Here is a 19,309-nt window from a genome sequence, read left to right as displayed (position 1 = left end):
GAAAACCATTTCTGACACAGGACCCGGGAAATGGTACTGAAAGTTATATATCCAAGGAGGAGTGGGAAGAGCACTTTAAAAAATTATATTGCTGTACAGAGGATAAGGATACCAGTACTGACTGTAGTAAAGCTAGTGTGCAGATTGTTTTTAACAGAACCGAGGTCCTAGAGGGCATACAGGGAATCACAGGGGGAAAAGCCCCTAGCCCGGACGGGATCCCCCCTGATTTGTACAAATCTGATCCGAGTTTCTGGGCACCGATTTTAGAATCAGTTTTTAACGCAGCTGTAAAAGAAGGATGCCCACGATCTTGGGGTGTTTCCACAATCGTCCCAGTTTTTAAAAAGGGCGATAAGGGCAGCCCACACTGCTATCGCCCGATCTCTTTATTAGATTCTATGGTCAAGATTGTAGGAAGAATTGTACTGCAAAGATTGATTGAGTGGGTGGAGGAAAAGAACATTATGTCTCTTTCGCAGTACGGTTTTAGTAAAGGTCGATCTACAATTACCCAATGCCTTAATCTCTTCCTGATCTTAAGTAAATATACCATAATACAGAAAGGTACAATTCATCTTGCCTTTATGGACTTGTCTTCAGCGTTTGACTGTGTCAATAGGTGTAAGCTGTGGCAATCCATGAGGTCTAAAGGGGTTGATAGCGGTTTGGTTGATTTTTTGGTTGCCCTGCACTATAATACCAGTGCCAATGTGAGATACTCCTTGGATCTAAGTGTATCTAATAATTTTAGTATCGGAAAGGGTGTCCGGCAGGGCTGCATCCTGGCCCCCTTTCTTTTTAACTTTTATATTAACGATCTGGATGGGGTGCTTCAAGATGTTCATGCTGATTGTCCTAGAGTTGGCAGGCGAGGAATTCCAATACTTCTTTATGCAGATGATGCAGTACTTATATCTAGGACCGAGAGGGGTCTGCAATCATTATTAACAGCTTTTAATACATTCATGAGAGATAGAGACCTCTTGGTAAATAATTCTAAATCCTTTGTGTTACAAGTTGGTCAGCAACCAAGAAAACCCTTCCAATTTAGGATTGGTGGAGAAATAATACCCTCAACTAAAACATTTTGTTACCTAGGAGTTCTCTTTGATACAAAATTAAATTGGGAACCCCATCTTGTAAAGAAAAAAGGTGAAATGGTGAGGGTTAATGCATCAATATTTAATTTCGCAACTAAATTGGGAAAAAAGCCTATCTGTGCAATGTTGAAATTGTACAATGCTAAGTCTGTGGCGACTGTATCCTATGGTAGCGAACTTTGGGGGTATGTTAATGGAGAGCATTTACAGATTGTTGAAAATCGTTTTATGAAGCGTTTATTGTGTGTCCCATCTGGTACAGCTAATTTTACCGTCCATGAGGAGTTGGGGTCCCAATATATATGCGACTTGCTCTCCTTACGCCCTTTGATGTTTTGGCTTAAAATTTGGTTAAATGAGAACATACCCCTAACACATTTAATCATTAAGGACTTTATGTCACTGGACAAGGCATTGAGTTCTCCTTGGTTAAGCTATTTAAAAACAAATTTTGACAAACTTGGTCGCCCTGATCTTTTTTCTAATCCACAATCAATTATCAGGGGAGATCTGGAGCAAATAAAACATTTATTTCTGTGTGATAAGAGGACTACAAGAGAAGACATAGAGCTACAGAAACCAAGTGTGAGAAAATTTGTTATGCTTAAGACTACCTTGGCCATCGAACCATATTTGGAAGGGTCTTTTTCTTCACATGAGAAATTTTTACTGACCAGATTTAGGTTTAACCAATTTCATCATCTGCTTATTAGACCCAAAGGTGACATTTTTAAAAAATTGCCAGCGCCCTGCGGCTGCGACGGAAAGTCTCCGCAGGATATGCTGCATTTTATCTTTTTATGTAAATTTTATGAATTTCCTCGCAAATTATATTTAGTGACTCTTTTAAAAAAACTTGATTTTAAACAAATCAGACCGGCTCTTTTGTACTTGCAGCTTTTGCACAGTGACAGTGTTCTCCAAATGAAGGAATTTTTAAAACTATGTATTAGATTGAGAAACTGTTTGGACCAGTGAAACCATGCCCCTCGCTCTGTTTCTATATTTTAAATAGCAATATTTTTCTTGCACTAAAATGGTTGGTGTCTCTGTAACAATGAATTGTTTATTTTATGTATGTCTTTTATGGTTAGCAATAACCGAAATAAAGATTTGATTTGATTTGATTTATCCATAAAATTCCATCGGCCAATAGTAGTATTAGAATACTGATAACCGAGACAGTAGTAAAGGTAATCCACAGTCTCCTGATTTTCACGTATACCTCTGGCCACCTCAAGTACAAAGAAACCAGCTCAGAGGGTACTCCCACGGGTCCCTATTTGGTCAAAGGTACCTACCTCTGCCAACTAGAGACCCCCAGTTCTAACAGGAGGCCTTCCTCAGGGGTTACTGGCATGTATTAAAAACAGTGCATTGACCTTGCCACACACTGTGAGGGCAAAATCAAGTATGAGCAGTTTGCACTGCTCCTGCCGTCTGCAATGGCAGGCCTGCTGTCTGTAGTTTACTTAGGTCACTCAGGCTAGCCCTGGTGACCCCTTTAACCAACTAGTTGTCAAGAACCTTGGAGTTTGGTTGGACAAGAGTCTTTCTATTAGTCACCAAATCTTCAAAGTGGCCACTACCTGCTTCAGCATTCTAAGATGGCTCAAAAAATGTTAAGTTGTCTTCCATTCTTGGCCCAGTGAACAGTCATCCAGCCCTTGGTGATTGCGAGGCTTTATTTCAGAAACATTCTGTATATTGGAGTAACAAAGAACCTTATTAAACGTCTCCAAATAGTGCCAAAGCCAGCGCCAAGACTGCTACTTTATCCCCGAAGTTCCATTCTATGGTTAACCTGCTTCCTGAATTGTATTGGCTCCCAACTGAATGTTCTATTCAATTTAAAATGCTGTGCTATGTACACAAATGTCTCTTGAACTCCGGTCCCTCCTACCTAAGATCCTGGGTGATGCCATAGACTCTCAGGCGGTCCTTACGCTCTAGCATTTTGGATCTCTCAGCAGATGCCAGAGTGATGGGAGATCTAGGCAAGGAGGTCATGCCTTCTCCTTCTTAGACCCAAAGCTGTGGAACTCTCTCCCTGCTGAGTTGAGATCCTGCCGCTCGCTTCCAGTCTTTCGTGGGAAACTTAAAACCTGGCTCTTTTAAATGCAGTTACTATAAGCTGTCTCTACTGTGCTCTTGGGCACCGTTATTGTAACGTAGCACTGGGAAACCCTGGGTTGGGTAGCCATGCACTGTACAAATCTAAAAAATAATAATAATACAACCCATGCCCTTGGTATCACTGGTACAATATATTAGGAGCTTATAGGGGGGGGGGGGGTTAATGTCCTTTGCCAATTGGGGGATACCAATTCACAAAAAAAAGTTTTAGGGAGAGAGCACTGGGTCCTGGGCAGCTGGCCCCAGTGGACTATCAGAGTCATAACCATCAGCATTTGGGGGGGAAGTGTGAGTGTGTGGGGGGGACCATACAAAAAGGTCACTTTTCTACATGCAGTAGCCAAAGACGGTCTGAACTATGAGGTTCTGTAAAGTCCAATGCCCACATGGGCAGAGATGCATTTTAAAAGGTTTGTTGGGTGTAAGTAGACTCTTTATATACACACCCTACTAGGACTAATGTTTCTCCTTGGATCAGTTCATCTTCTACAGAGCCGCATCCCACAGACTGATGATGGAGCTCTCACTCATCCAGGACACACTCACATCACATATTCCAACACTTAGCCACGATGCCCTTGAATACTGTTCATGACCAGCATCCACAGAACTACCCTACATCTCCGTTCATGCAGGAGTGGAGAGACACTGCAACTTACCTAAATACCACACACTTGCCTTTGCACAGAAATCCACAATCTGCATTCACGCTACACTGTAAACTAATATCCTAATAACAACAAAAATTCAATCACCTAACACTCAATATCAGAATTAGATCCTCACACCCATTTTAAATAGATACTCATCCATCAGTCACACAAGCACATCACAAAAATAAACAAGTAGCACAACAGAGGATGACCACCTCCCACTGCTAAGGCGCACAGACAATTGTCTCTCCCCTCACAGATATGTCTTTTTCCTCAAATAATGAATGTTTAAAATTGTTGCTGTGAGCTGACTGAAGCTCAAATAACTGATCACGAGGACTCTTAGAAGAAAGTCAATGATCTCACTTGGTGACTTGGAGTAGTCACTCTCCCTATAGGGGAACGCATTAGGCCCCTCACCAGGCTGGTGACTCCGAAGGCTGGTTCATACTACCTTTGACCTGTAAGACTTTCAGCAAGTACTATTTTTTCCACCAACAGCACTTTCCATGCTGGCGTGAATGCCTGTAGTTTTTAACCTATACGTAAAATGTTAAAATTGGAACTACATTTCCCAAAATGCAATGAACTGTTGTTTAGAAAGCAGTCATGACCAAATAATGATTTAAAAGACACTGGGCTGGTGACAGGATGATTATACCTCCCACAATGCATCATTAAGTTTAAAGAACTCTCGGTACGGTAACCATCGGGTATTTGGCACAAGGTGGAATGCGTTCTCCCGTGACTGACAGTTTCTCGGGTCTGGGCGCCTAGAAAGACTCCGATGCAGCCCATCAAGCCACACAGAAACGCCACTACCTTGAAAGGATGCTCAGACTCCAATACGTCCAAAGGATACCCTCGCTATCACCTAGTCTCGGCTGTCCTTGCTGTGACCACCTGCTCCGCCCCATATTTTACCTGCAGCGCCTGGATGCTGTGGATATGACGCTATCTCTTTAAAAGCTCGATATCAGACGGCTGTGTCTATTAAGGAACAACAATAGGCCCCACCTGGGACGAATAGGGGTTCTGTGCAACGCACTGTGATCAGGTGGGACTGGTAGTTCATTTAAAAGGAAGTGGATGTGGGCGGCCCTTCATTCGTTTGGTGATTTCTTGTCTGGGGGTGAGAGAACTAATTTTGTTTCTCCCCCCCCGCGCTCCATTAATGTGGGGAGGGAATATGTATGTGCGTTTTGTCTGCTTGCTTCATTTTGTGGAGTTACTTGTTCACTGCTTTGGAGTTTACTGTTTGCTTAACTCTGTGCGCTCTCTTTTTTGTGGTACGTAGTTCCTGATTTAGTCTGCTCGTACCTAGTTACTTTGTTTAATATCTTCTGTTTGTGGGGGGTGCTAACGCCGCTTAGAATGATCCATCTGAATTGCATTACTCACGTAATCGGCTCCCTATAACGCAGTACCGTTGCAGGATTGTCATGGGTCCCAATGCAAACAAGGAAATGTTCCAGACTCCTTTCCTCTTTCCTTCTGCTCTCTTTCTCCTCCCCCCCCCCCCCCCTTATTAGAATGCATAGGACTTTACTTGTACCGCTGCATTACCGTGCGCCACACCCTTGCTGTAACATAGATGTTTCTCCACCACAGAGTTCACGATTAAGTTGATGCATTCTGGGAGGTGTAGTCCGAGTTTTAGAGCCGGCTGTCTTAGTAAATGACTTTGGGTTCACTCTCCCGCCTCCATCCCTCGTTCTGTTTTGGTCCTGACGATTTACGGGCCTATTGCTCTATTAAGTGTCAACCTCCTTCCTAGAATTTGCTAATAACCTATCTTTTTTTATTTATTTTAGGACCCCTGCATATTCGCGCTGTTGGAAACCTATATAAAGACTAAATCGGCCTCCTTGAATAACTCCCTGGGCACTGCAGCAGCCCCGCCACTGTTGTGAAGGATTCCTGCTGGCACCCCAAAACCTGAGGCGGCACTACTTTCTCGCGTAAGCGGTATGAGTAACCACGCCCGCTGTCCACAAGGTACCCCTGGTGGTACCACAAGTCGCTCCTCCGGCACGAGAGACCTGGCGGGGACGCCTCTTGCATCTGATGGCCGCTTACACTCTGTGCTCGAGCATCCTGGGAAGACCTACGAGAACCAGCGAGATGGCGCGAGGAACAAGGACAGCACGCGAGAGATGAAGCGCGAGCTGAACCGGCTGAGGTCCTTCCACAGGTGGTTTGTTCCGGTGGCCCAGACGTTTCGCTTAGACCTGGCCAGCGCTGGCTTCTTTTACGTGGGGCCCGAGGACCGGGTCCAGTGCTTCTCTTGCGAGGGCATTCTGAACTGCAAGACCTTTCGGGCAAGTGCCATGCAGGAGCACCGGAAGCACAACCCGCACTGCCACTTCGTCATGGGCAGGGAAGTGGGCAACATACCCAAGCCGCTGTCAGTGGGTCGAACTCCAGACCGAAGGAGAGAAGTGCAGCGTAAGGGCCCAGAGACCTCCATGTTAAGTATTCTAGCTGGTTGCAGGGATCAGGAATGGCAGCGGGTGAACACGTTCCGCGGCTGGCCAAAGGACACGGTGCAGCCGAGGGAACTCGCCAGGGCTGGCTTTTATTATATGGGTGAGTGAAGGTCAGGGTTGGATTGGGATTAAAAATCGGACCGTGAACGCTAAAAATAAGTTGCCCACATTTGCATATTGCCTTTTCGAAAAACACTGCTTATGTGAAATTTTATGTAAAAAAAAGGGGGGGGGGGAGTGGTATAGAATGCACGGATTCGTTTACACCACTGGTGAAACGCACCTGCAAACAAATTAGGCCACTTCTGATAAGGTCCCCTGCTCAATATGCACATATCCATGGGCGGGCCCGGCCAGGGAAAGGGAGTGACGCCTGTGCCCTTTGATAAACGGAGGTTATGGACGCCCGTCTGTCTCCAGAAAGGCCTGTCATGCACCCACTGGGCCGCTGGCAGTATCTGAACAACGCAGAGACTATCCAAAGCGGCCCTTAGACTGCTCATAAAAGCAGCTGACATCTGAACACCGGCCATCGCCCAAGTGCCAGCGTAACTAATAGGGTGACCAACTGGCATGCGTGCAAATTCAGGACAGGACAGTGTAAAAATTCAGGACAGAAGGTCAAAATACAGGACCAATTTGGGATAAAACATACGATTTAGTGACCTATCGGAGGAGGTCGCACAATAGTATATAAGTAAATAGACAACCATAATAAGTACAAGTCAAAATAAGTTTATGTAAGGTTGAGACAATCGTGCACTTCAGTTTTTCAGTATGCGTGCAGTTTTGCAACGGGACATCAGGCCGTTTCTGCAACCAAGATTTGTGCAGGAGAAGGCACACCGCATGTCGCTATAATAGGGCCCATTGTCTCTATCTGTGATGATAGTCTGCAGTGACAATGGGCCAGTCCACAGTCTGCGCTAGGTGCCGAGTGGAAACCTTTAAGCTCATGGGGCCTCTCGCAGGGGAACAGCATACCTTCCTGAAATTCCCCCTTTTGATTTTAGTATTTGTCTGTAAGGCGTTCGTAATACTTGGGTACACTTTCTCATGTAACCTCTTCACCCATTTGCCAGCGCTAGCTTGCTATCACATGCCTTCATTCGTAGTGGGTACAAGGAATGCTGTTGGGTGGGAAGGTTGAAGTGTTTTTTTAATCTCACATTGAGACAAATCAATCCATACATTCACACTATTTGAGGTGGGGGGTGAGGAATGCAAGGCGTCTGTTTCCCTTACACAATGTGTAGCTTTTTATTTTAGCTGACCTTCAAGCCAATAGCACTTAGCATGCGGAGACGTTTATACCACATTGGCATGCAAAGTGCTGCTGGTTTCAAGGCCTGTGTTAGCTGAAGGCGTGACACAACGACCATTTGGCAATACTTCAATCACTAGGCAAGTGGTATCTGATGGGTTTAAAAATCATGTTTTCTTATACGCTTACCTTAGAAACATACTTACTCTGCAGTGCACGTAAGTTAGGAAACGCATGGAGTTTTTGTATACACAGAGGAAATATTTTTCCCCAATTGTAAGCGCTACCGGTAGATAAATAGTCGTCCTAGATCGAACAGCACTTTTTGGCTTCAACAATTGTGTTTCTTGTCACCAAGCTACCTTAAGAATGAACGTGTCATTTGAGGACTCTGGGCTGGCACTGTAGGCCAAGATCACACATGTCTAAGTGGGAGGCGTGATTCAGGAGCTTTAAACTCTTAAGTGCAGAATCCATCAACGAAAACCGTGCCCACAAAGAGGGCTGGCTCATTTCTCACACAACTTGAAGCCCATTCCAACGGCCTTGGGGCAACCAGTAAGAAAGTGCTCTTTCCCTAGCTGTGCATTTGGGCGCATCTGATCTAATCCGCGCCACTGATTTGGCAAATGCGGACGTTTAGCCAACATGGCCACAGCCACTACCAAATAACAGTGGAATAAGCCCAATTTGATTTTAGTGTGATGTAAGGCGTCCGTAATTTGGGAACCCCAATTTACGGACGTCTTACAGACCTACTAAAATAACAGACGGTCCGTTAAGTTTTCGGACGGTTGGTCACCCTAGTAACCAATCCGACCATGGGCACTGTGGAGACCATGTCTTAACCATGGTGTTCCACACTTTCAATTTTATGCTAGAATTGAACAGATGTGCCCCTTACTTCAAGGTGGCAACACAGCTGTTTGTGCTCCTGTTTGATTGCATGCAACGTGGGGAGGGGCTGGAGCCAGCCACTCTCCTATGACCTACAGTCACCCCCTGGCCTACATCTAGGCTTCCTGCTCTTAAAGAACCCTGTGAAACAGCTGGATTTATAAATGTAACAATACTTGAAGTGTAAACCTAGTCCGGCTTGGTTAAGTTGAAACGTCTCAAAAAGCTCACTTGGAATCATGTAATCCCTGCCGCTCTGTCCAAATGCTTCCAGAGCTGACGCACAACACTTGGTGACAAAGTAAATTTCAGTCAAAAACAAGCATTGGCATAGACAATAGGTCTAGCCTTTGGGAATTTATAATTGTTTAGCCCTGCAAAAGTTAATGTTGTTGCACCAAGGATATTGTGCTTTCTTAACTAAAAAGGTCCCAAACGCGAGACATATTGGCTATGCCAATGCTCTTTTTTTGGGCACGGGAGATAAGTGAATTGCCCAGAACTGTTTTGCCTATCGAAGACTCTAACCTCGTTCCTCCAGTTGCCAAGTCGACAGCTCTGCCAATAGTGCCACATCACCTGCTGTAACCAGTGCTTCACAGGTGCACTGTCTGCACGAACAGGCAAGGAGTTCAAAGGTTATAGCACTCAAGTCTGGTACACCCTGGACCGCCTTACGTCTGCCTGTGGTCTACATAAAAAGCATCCCGTCTGACTCTGTGCGCTAGAGCAACTCGCATCTTCCCTGTTGCACGCTAAAAAACTTCAGGTGTTGGAACTCACCAAACTACAATTTACAACAAAAAACAGGTTGTTAATTACATAGGCGTAGCCAAATTAATTTACCAGAGCTTGTTGCAGGTGTTGCCTAGGCAACCTATACCCATCACACATTACAATCTTTATCTCAGATGCACTGTATACTGAAATACTTTACTTTGCTTTTTCACTGTAAGTTTACTCATGACTCCAAATGGAAACCAGATTTGAAAATACTCGTCGTTTTACTTTTTGAAAACACGCCACTAGTCAAATCTGGATTAACCACTAGATGGCAGGAGTGTGTAAAGCAAATTAATCTATACCCCATTAATACTATACAAGAAACCTTTTCGTCTCCTTTCTCAAAAGTGCACAAACCTAATACTGTCCGCGTGAAAATGTAATCAATGTGAATCCCAGGACTACTTAATTTTATACAAAAATTAAGAAAACTGCCAAAAACAAACCCATGTGTGAAGAGCCCCTATAGTACTGAATTCATCGGATGCTCAAACTAGCGTCACCGTTTGCATATTTGGTTGTGCACGGACAGGTAGGTAAATAACGTAAAGAAAATGAAGGCACGCCCTAAACGGTGTGCCCCATTTTATAAAAATATACAGCACAAATTGTTAATTTAAAATATAAGTTTGAAGCATATCACTTAATACAAATGGCAATATTTTCAGGAGAAAGACGGAATTAAAATCGGGGCCGTGCGAATTCCTCTGCCAGTGTAATCTTGCTTTACACTTGTGCCTCAAAATTCCTGAAGGCTGTTACGCCAGTTTTCGCATGGGGACAACAAGAAAAAACAAGCATTTACAATGCAATAGGCCTCGCACTGACATTATTTGGAGCTATTGACATCGTAAATTACATTTATTTTCATTTTTCTTTTGTAAAACAAATAAAATGCATTGTAATTTAATATGGCAATTGCTAAAAAAAAAGTTTAAATGCGAAACCTATTGCATTTACACTAGTGTACTCTCAGTTCTTTGTCTGCCATATCCCCGGTGCATCCCTTTTTTTGGGAGGTGAAATAGCTCAGCGGGTTACTGCGCCTGCTGCAGCAGCCTAGCTGTATGCAGTTGTAAATCTAGGCCTCGGATGAGCCACTTTCAGGGACAGGTTGATTATTTGGCACGTGATTTTTTTTCTCTGTATGAATGCACCTAACCTTTCTTTGACTTTTGCTCATGATTGTCGGACACAGTAGCCAACACTGCTGATCAGCTAACAACTCTGGAAGATAACGGGGGGGGGGGGGGTAGTAGGTGGGATAAATGCAGACACAAACACACACCAGGAAACGGACAAACGCTTACACACACGGATGTGGAGGCACACGGAAACCTACAAACACAAGCATGTGCTTGCACACAAATATGAATACATATATGCATCCATACAGGTTTATATACACTGGCACACACAAGCATGCAGACATACACATGTACACGCAGGCACGCGCACATTTACAGTTCATAAAACGCATGCAGACACGTACACACGCACTCGCATTACCCCCCCCCCCCCCTTCCTACACACACCTGGAATGGCACGTTGGTCCCCACCCCCTCTCGCCTGCTCAGTCTTTAATTACCGAGCTTTGCTCCCCAGGGCAGGCCTCGGACACGCACTGCGGCTTCCTTTCATCCATCAAAGGAGGTTAATAAAGTGCAGCGGCCCTGGTGAGACAGGACAAGTGCAAGCGCACACGGGCCGGGAGGAGAGGTGCAAGCTCACACGGGGCCGGGAGGAGAGGTGCAAGCACAGACTGGGCTGGAGGAGAGGCGCTGCCCTTCAGTCTGCCGAGTTACGTGTGCTTGGGGGGTGGGGGGGCTCAGGCAAGGGGAGGCTCCCTGAGCAGATGTGTGCTCCGAGGTGGGGGGGGGGGGGACGCTGAAGCGAAGAGAATTATTACTTGCCACCTTCCCCCGAGGCTTGTGCCATCTGCCTCGTCTGGTCCACTATAGTGCGGGTGATGGAACGAGGAAGGGGGCGCAATGGGCCTGTGAGATGTAGGTCACCAGCGTGAATTAGACTTGTGCGTCTTATACTTTCGCTGCACTTTGCCAGTAGTTGTATTTTTGCTCAACATTTGCAACTTATAATCTATGGCGGACAAGGCACAAAACCTTCTGGTAGGGATGCTGCTGGTTGCCTGAGGGAGGTCCCTTGAAAAGGAATTTACAAAGCACCAGAGGGCACATATTTCAGTCGGTGAAAGTGTCTTAAGTGTTTGCAATCTGCAGGAAATCCTGTGCAGCTCACTTGTTGTAAATTTGAATTTTAGTACCTACTATTCTTTGGGACCGTCTGAATGATAAAAGGTGACATGTATGTTTAGAAATAATGGAACCTATCATTTAAGCACTAGATACCAGTTTGTTTTTTAAAGGTCAGAACATTGGAGAGGCGCTGCCCTTCAGTCTGAGTTACGTGTGCTCCGAGGTGGGTGGTGGGGGTTGAAGCGAGGAGGCTTCCTGAGCGGACGTGTGCTCCGAGGTGGGACGGGTGGGGAGGCTGAAGAGAGCAGACTGCAGGGTAGTACCTGCAGACTTTTTTATCTTTAGGGGGGGGGGGGCATCTGTTTCTAGTTAGCAAGGCCATGCTAATTAGAAACTGATGGCCCCTTCTAATGATAGTGTTTCATGACAGCTGGTAAGCAGATGACCCAGTCTGGATGGGCCGGACGAAAGGGAGAAAGGGCAGTGGCCAAAAAGCATCATTTTCAATGGGAAGCCAGCATTTAGCATAACTCGCTGACACGACCCAATGAAAATGATGGGCAGGGCTTCAAGTGACCTTGTGAAATCTCCTCTCACTATAGGTCTTGCCGAGCGAGCAGCGCATGCGCTGCAATGCTAGGTGAGACCTAACTAGCATTGCAAAGAAAAGCAGGGTGGAAATCAATTAGTAACTGGATACTAGGGCATGGGCGGCTGCGATCTAAAAGGCCATAAATTGTTTTAGCATACAACAAGAAGGTAAAGCACATTACCAAGGAGGAATTCATCTGCCAGCCTGCTTGCTCCCGAGACCCAAACACCATGGGAGTGAACATTTTAAGAAGAGGTGGGACATGCACCTGCCTCTGGCCAATTGCGTGCCTTAATTGTTTTTGAAAGCCACACGCAAAGGCCAATTGTTTTGAGAAACACACGCACGAGCTTGGAGAAAGCTTTCTGAATGTCTGGAGTGATGCCAAGAGGTCCTCTCCTACAGCAGCGTATACGCTGCACTAGGCGAGACCTACTAACCCATGTACAAAAAAATCAAAACCCTTCACACGAACACAAGACCATATTCTACATACCGATATAGAGTATGAAATTATGTACCCCTACAAAGTAGCCGGATGACAACTTTTAGAAATACAAAAATGGGAAGTGATACAATCTCTTACCCTAATTTTTTTATTTCTCACTGTTAATTGCTGGCCACAGCACCAATGTCCTCTGGAACTATAGTCCAAGGACTTTTTTTTTTTTTTCTTTTTTTTAATTTCTACTCTCACAGCCCTTGTTCGTTCTTCCTCCTATTTCCCTGCCCAAATTAGTTTTGTCACTAGCTCTTGGTCTCCACAATGCCACCTCAACTTCCTCATACCTTGTTTTTGTCCACTGAATCTCAGTATCCCAAGTGCTTGAATTATGTCTTTTCCTCCTGTCCAAACATAAAAGGAAAATCTTGAACAAGCATCCTTCCTGCCAATCGTAAAAAGAGAACTTGCCTGCAGCCACATTAAAATCTGTATGGTGAGTCCATAACTTTTAAAGCTTACTTTGCTTTCCTCCTTAGTATCTTATGCTTACTACCTGTGATCGGTTTCATCTTGTCTGTGAAACCGGTGTCCTGTGGAGTATACCCTTGTTCTAAAAAAAAAAATAAAAAAAAAAATACTAATTTCTTCAGAAAACAAATTGCACCCCATCGCTGCTCATAGCATTGGGCAGACCCTTTCTTCCTTGATAAATGCACCTGTTACCATAATGAAGGTCCCAAGATTTAAAAAAACCTTATTATTGAAACATCAAACTGTTGTACATACAAAGAGCGTTTATATTGTAGTGTCAATCTACTTTTTACAGTTGAAATTTCTATCATAATGACGAGTAAAAGTCCACATCAATAAAGAATACAGTTGTTCCCGCATCCCTCTTAGTCCCAGATGTACCCGCCATGCTGCCCACGTTTTTTTTTTTTTTTCTTTTCTTGGGGCAACCGTTTTTATTATAAATCACTGACTGTTTTACAGTCCAGGTCATTTTCCCCATTCCTCCAGCATTGGGGTGGATGTTGCCCCCTCCCCCACTTCGTTGCAATGTTACATTGGGCAACTATTGCCGCCAACCATAACTTCACATGTCGAGGCCAATCTTCATTACCCTCCGTTATTAGAACGAACCATTTGGGGTCCAGTGGAATTTCCACACCCACCACCTCCAACATCGCTCTAGTGATCCTTATCTAGAATGGGCGAATGCTCGGGCAGTCCCAAGATTCTGAACTACCCGCACCCATTTGGAATGGACACCACTCCACACCACAGCCGTTCCTTAGCTGGAAACCAATAAATGCTTTTAAGAGGTGTTCTGAACAAACCAAAGTGTTTGCTTTCCTCAAGCATCCCCTAGTTGTAGGCAGATGTTGACTTCCGGTTACAGGCGAGTGTTCAGCATAGACCATGTTAATGAAATCGAGACTGTAGAACTAAAATATTCTGCTGAGGTTGTGTATATCTGCACACGTTAGAATGGTTTGGCTGTGTTATGGGCACAAACCTGCCCCAATTTCCACGCTTTTGTAACTATTCCAACTCCTCTTCAACTGATCATTCAGAAGACTGAACACTGCTCTCCCTTGTACAACTGGTATTAATATCAGGAACTACTTTGACTAGAGTTGTCACACGTGAACCATTTTACTTTACTGTTCATTGCACACTTTCTGATACGATTTTGTAGAAAATTAATTTTTTTCTAAACTGTGCTTCGTGACTAGTGTGTGTATGTGTGTGTATATATATATATATATATATATATATATATATATATATATATTCCTGCAGACTATGGTTAATTGATAGTATCTTTATTTAGAGCAACTGGTACAGCAAAGCAATTGATCCTTAAGGTGTGTGTGTGTGTGTGTGTGTGTGTGTGTGTGTGTGTATGTATATATATATATATATATATATATATAAATTTTTTTTTTTTTTTTTTTTTTTTTTTGGCTTTAACAAATAATTCAAATGGGCTGTAGTTTGCCTTGTACCCTGGGAGAGTACGTCTCTCGAGTACTAAACTTGTTCTTAGTTCAAAACGCGCTTGAAGCATTCAAATTATTTATCTTGGACATTATGGGGTTCTCGCATTACACCCACTACCCCTGCTAATACAAGGGGGCTTCGTAGCTACACCCGTCAACCCCTCTAAATCGTGTAGTAGAACGTTGTTTCCTTGGATGCAGTGCTTTTACCTAATGGTCAATAAGCAACAGTGATCTACCAGCTTCAGATGGAAAACCCTGGGAGCTGGGTACTGCGACCATGCTTGCTGGTGCTATCTTGAACACTATTTGATTAAACACCTATGAGAGTTTAAGCTAATTCTTCAACACTGCACACCTTTGACCAATTTATAATCCTTCTTATTACTTTCCACAGATGTATTTCATTAAATGTGTACAACTTTTTGATAAGTCATTTGGTAAGAGACCGACATTTCTATGAACATCATGCGCCTAGTTGCAATAGATAATTGCATATGTATGGCCTACTGCATGATTGTGCCCCCATAATTGGTCCTATGTACATTTGTCATCTGATCTATAAAAGTATCTACTTTGAAATATAGACTGCTTCAATTTTTGACACATCCGTGGTCCAATCACGAATAGTGTATCTGGTCCTTTGTCGGACTATACTCCAAATTCTTGTAAGAACTTAGTGGGAGTACTCTGTTTTAAGGCACTGTCAATATGGAAAACATTAGTGTTTGGGTTTTTGTGGGCTGTTACCATGGGGTACTTTATGGCTAAGCAGTTCCCTCTTTCACCTGCGTTGTTTTCTGCAGGTGACCGTGACTGCGTACGGTGTTTCTACTGCAATGAAGGGATTAGTAACTGGAAGAGGGACCATGACCCGTGGACGAGACATGCCCAACGTATGCCCAGGTAAGGTAGCAGAGTTCTTAGAGTGGAATGGCTGGTCCTCAGCTCTTGGTACTTCACCCCTAGTGAAAAGAACAGAAATATGCTGACAAACTGAACACTTCCTGTGGTCAAGGTGTGGTTGGCTCCCCTGAGTGGAGTAGAAGTGGGCAGGAGGGTCAAAGATACTTAAAATATACAGAGGTGCATTGGGTTTCTTAAGTACCTACTTTCCATGGGTAAGTGCTTGTACACTGATTGGTAGTAATGCACCGCTGCTGCAATACCTATAAAATGAAGGTCTGGTAATCTGAGTGTGACCATATTGGGTACTTTAAAGCATCCAATGGGAGGGAGGTCTGGTAAATCTAATGTCTGTTAGTTGTGCAGTGCTTAAGCGAACTACCATTATAAGGGAACACTCCCACACAATTAAGTGGATGGGCTATCTGACAATGACCTACATGGCCTTCTCATTTCATACACAAGCCATAATGACAGCAGCATGTCTCTAGAGGGCACTATCCAATCCATCCGACCCAACCCCCTACAGAGAACCCACTCACAACTACAGATACAAACCTCAAGTCAACATAATGCAATCTACCCTCACTCGCCTAGCAAATTAAAGTGTGCACTAATCAATTGCAGTTTGGCTAACAAACATGCTACGGTCATTTATGATTTCATTCTCTTGAATTATCTGGGCATCCTCATCCTCACCGAAACATGGCTGAAGAGTTCCTCTGCTCCCATCCTTGAGCTACTGGTCCCCCCTAGTCATGATATATTTCACATTGATAGAACTGAGAAACCCAAAGGGGTGTTTGCCTGCATCTATTGAAATACAATCGCAGTTAATCAAGCACACTCCATATCCTTATCCTCCTGTGAATATCTCTGCACCAACATCTCGGATGACAAGGGCATCCTCTGCCAACTTCACATAATGTACCCCCCGGGTGACAATCAGAAGTTCATTGAGCTAATGGAAGTCATTACAGCCAACGCCAACTCACAAGTGCCGCAGATCTTTCTGGGAGACTTCAATCTCCATTGGAACAATACTGGTGATCATGATGTAAGTGGTCTCAAATCCTTTCTGGCGGAACAGCCCAACCCACAACAAAGGGGGAGACAGACCTCATCATAGCAAAAAAAAATTATATCACTAGAATCCATCTCCCCATGTGACTGGACTGATCATTACAGCATCTTCTCCAACAGTGAGGTTACTCCAAAACAAAGCCAACCTACAAAACCATGGAAAATGAATATCCAAAATATCAATCCCAATGCAGTTCCACCCTGATCCAATCAGCAGACATGGCTGACGTCAATGATCTCACAGACTTCTACAATGTCACTTTGCTTGCAGTCTTTGATACCACAGTGCCCCTCCAAGAATAAAATTTCTCCACCAAAATCTCTAAACCATGATTCAATGAGAATCTAAACTCGGACCGGCGCAAGTTAAGACTAGCTGAGCGAGCTTGGAAATCAGCACCCTCCACTGATCACCTATACCAACTTAGGGTACTGAGAAACACTTACAACAGAACAATCTTAAAAGCTAAAGCAGACTTCTGCAAAACACAGCTGAACCAAGCCATTAACTGTCCCAAAAAACTATTCTAAATCATAAAATAATCCCGTAACTCTACAAACTTAGTGGAGCTAAGCAACCCCCTAACTACTGCGAGCTTGCCAAATTCTTCCTAGAAAAGACTATAACCATTGAAAATGACGTTCAATCCAAGAAAGAACCCCAACAAACTACTGACCAAGAGTCTACTCTTTACTCACAGATCAAGGACCTTTTTAGCTTTCCGATCGAAGTTCCAAAAAGCAATGCCGAATGGCACTCCTTCTCACCCATCCCTGAACACAATCTCTAGCACCCTGCTAGCGATCAACCCTGCCAATCATTTCTCCGTTTTTTTTTTTTTTTTTCCCCTACCCCCCCATTTGTAATCAAAATGATAAAGATCTCTATTCTACCCCTATGGACAAAAATTAACGATTCTGAGGTAAGGTTCCATACCTGACTGCCTTAAAATATGGCAGGTCACACCTATACTAAAGAAAGCCAACTCCCTCTCCACAGACCTCAACAATTATCCTCCCTATATCCACAATCTCCACTCTGGTGAAGTTATTGGAGAAATGTGTACAAATTCAACTTTGCAACCGCATCGAACTTCAACCTCCTAGATAAACACCAATCCGGCTTCCGTGAAGGTCACAGTACTGAATCAGCACTCATCTATATAATGGATGATATTTTAAAAATGTTAGATCATAACGCATCGTGCGTATTGATACTACTTGACCTATCTTCCGCTTTCGACAAGGTTAAACACCACAATCTACTGTCCCTACTTGAACGAAGGATGAGCTTCTCCAGTGTTACAATGGATCGCCTCCTTCCTAAGCAACAGAATTCGAAGAATCAAGTTGAAGCAATCGTTCTCTCGACCTTCCATGGTCACACTAGGAGTTCCACAGGGATCAGCACCATCACCAATCTTTTTAATCTACTCATGGAACCCCTTGCTAATGCGCTGAATTCTGCAAACATTCTATATCACTTTTACGCGGACGACCCTCCATTATAAATGATCTCCTCACCAGATGACTTCATCTCCCTCAACGCCATTCTTCATAATACCCAAAGTTGGCTCAATGGCAACCACTTCATGCTCAATACCAAGAAAACTGAGTTCCTCCTCATCTCCCCTCCCAATCACACATCCAAGATAGACTTATTGCTGAAGCATCTAACTTCCTTTGATTCCGCCCCATACATTGACTCCGTAAAATCCCTGGGAGTCACCCTTGACAAACACTTAAATATGCAGGCACTAATCTAAAATGCCACCAAGGGAGCCAATTTTCAGTTGAGTATCTTAAAGAAACTTAAACCCTGCCTCCCACAGATTGATCTAAAAATGGCGGTTCATGCTCTAGTACCACCAAGACTGGACTATGGAAGCAAAACTTTGTGGTCTTCCAAAATGCAAGCTAGCACCGATCAGGGCATCGCTTAACGCTGCGGCCAGGCTGGTCTCCGGAATACAAAATAACCACATCACCCCGGCCCTGAAGGCTTTGAATTGGCTACCCTACGAGTCAAGAATACAACTAAAGATCGCCTGCATGACACATTAAGCCCTACATAGCAACACCCCCAGCTATTTAGCACAAAAGCTAGAGCGGTCGGGAGGTTGCAGACATTCACAAAGCGCAAGCTCACTACTACTAAAACCTCAATCCTTCCACACAACTGGGTGCAGAGCTTTCTCGGGTATTGCACCGAAGATCTGGAACAACCTTACCCCCCCCCCCCCCCCTCCCCCCCCCCCCCCCCAGACGTACACAGAATCTCCTCTTTTACCGCCTTCAAAAAAGAAGCAAATGTTTCTAATGAACAAATTAACTTCCTAAATCTTTAACACTCTGATGCCTGTTTGCCACCGATTATATCCAAACACCAATGTCTTCCTCTTTTGAATTATATGCGATTTCCGATTGTATGTATAACATGTGATAATTATGTACTGTAAAGCGCTTGGATACCCCTGTGGGTCATGTTCGCGCTATATTAAACGTTATAAATAAAATAAAGCTATCATTGAGGTGCTTTATGGCACTTTTATAGCACCTAGACTGAGGCCATGTTAACCAGACTTGCTCGATAAATAAGTTATTGGGGTAGGAGGATGGGCGGGGTGAGGAAGAATGTCAGGTTGATGGTGACGTTTAGATCCGGGAGACCTCCACCTCATGCAGGGATGGGATCTCCTTTTGAATAAAGTAAATGTCCTCCAGTGCAACTGGCGC

At 44.1% G+C, this 19,309-nt stretch overlaps 1 protein-coding gene across 1 annotated transcript in view; it reads left to right on the top strand.

Annotated features, from left to right (window-relative positions):
• Positions 1-5,030: 5,030 nt before the first annotated feature.
• LOC146812629 (uncharacterized) overlaps positions 5,031-19,309 on the top strand; it is a 314,705-nt gene continuing 300,426 nt past the window's right edge. The window contains exons 1-3 of the mRNA XM_085615178.1: positions 5,031-5,181; positions 5,707-6,481; positions 15,391-15,490. Of these exons, the coding sequence (XP_085471304.1) occupies positions 5,863-6,481; positions 15,391-15,490 (719 nt within the window). The 5' untranslated portion in view covers positions 5,031-5,181; positions 5,707-5,862. The remainder of the gene's footprint in view (positions 5,182-5,706; positions 6,482-15,390; positions 15,491-19,309) is intronic.

The sequence above is a fragment of the Triturus cristatus genome, chromosome 7, assembly GCF_964204655.1.
Source record: "Triturus cristatus chromosome 7, aTriCri1.1, whole genome shotgun sequence".
In the NCBI taxonomy this organism is placed as follows: domain Eukaryota; kingdom Metazoa; phylum Chordata; class Amphibia; order Caudata; family Salamandridae; genus Triturus; species Triturus cristatus.
Note: the sequence above shows the minus strand (reverse complement) of the source record. Positions and strands in the feature narration are given on the sequence as shown.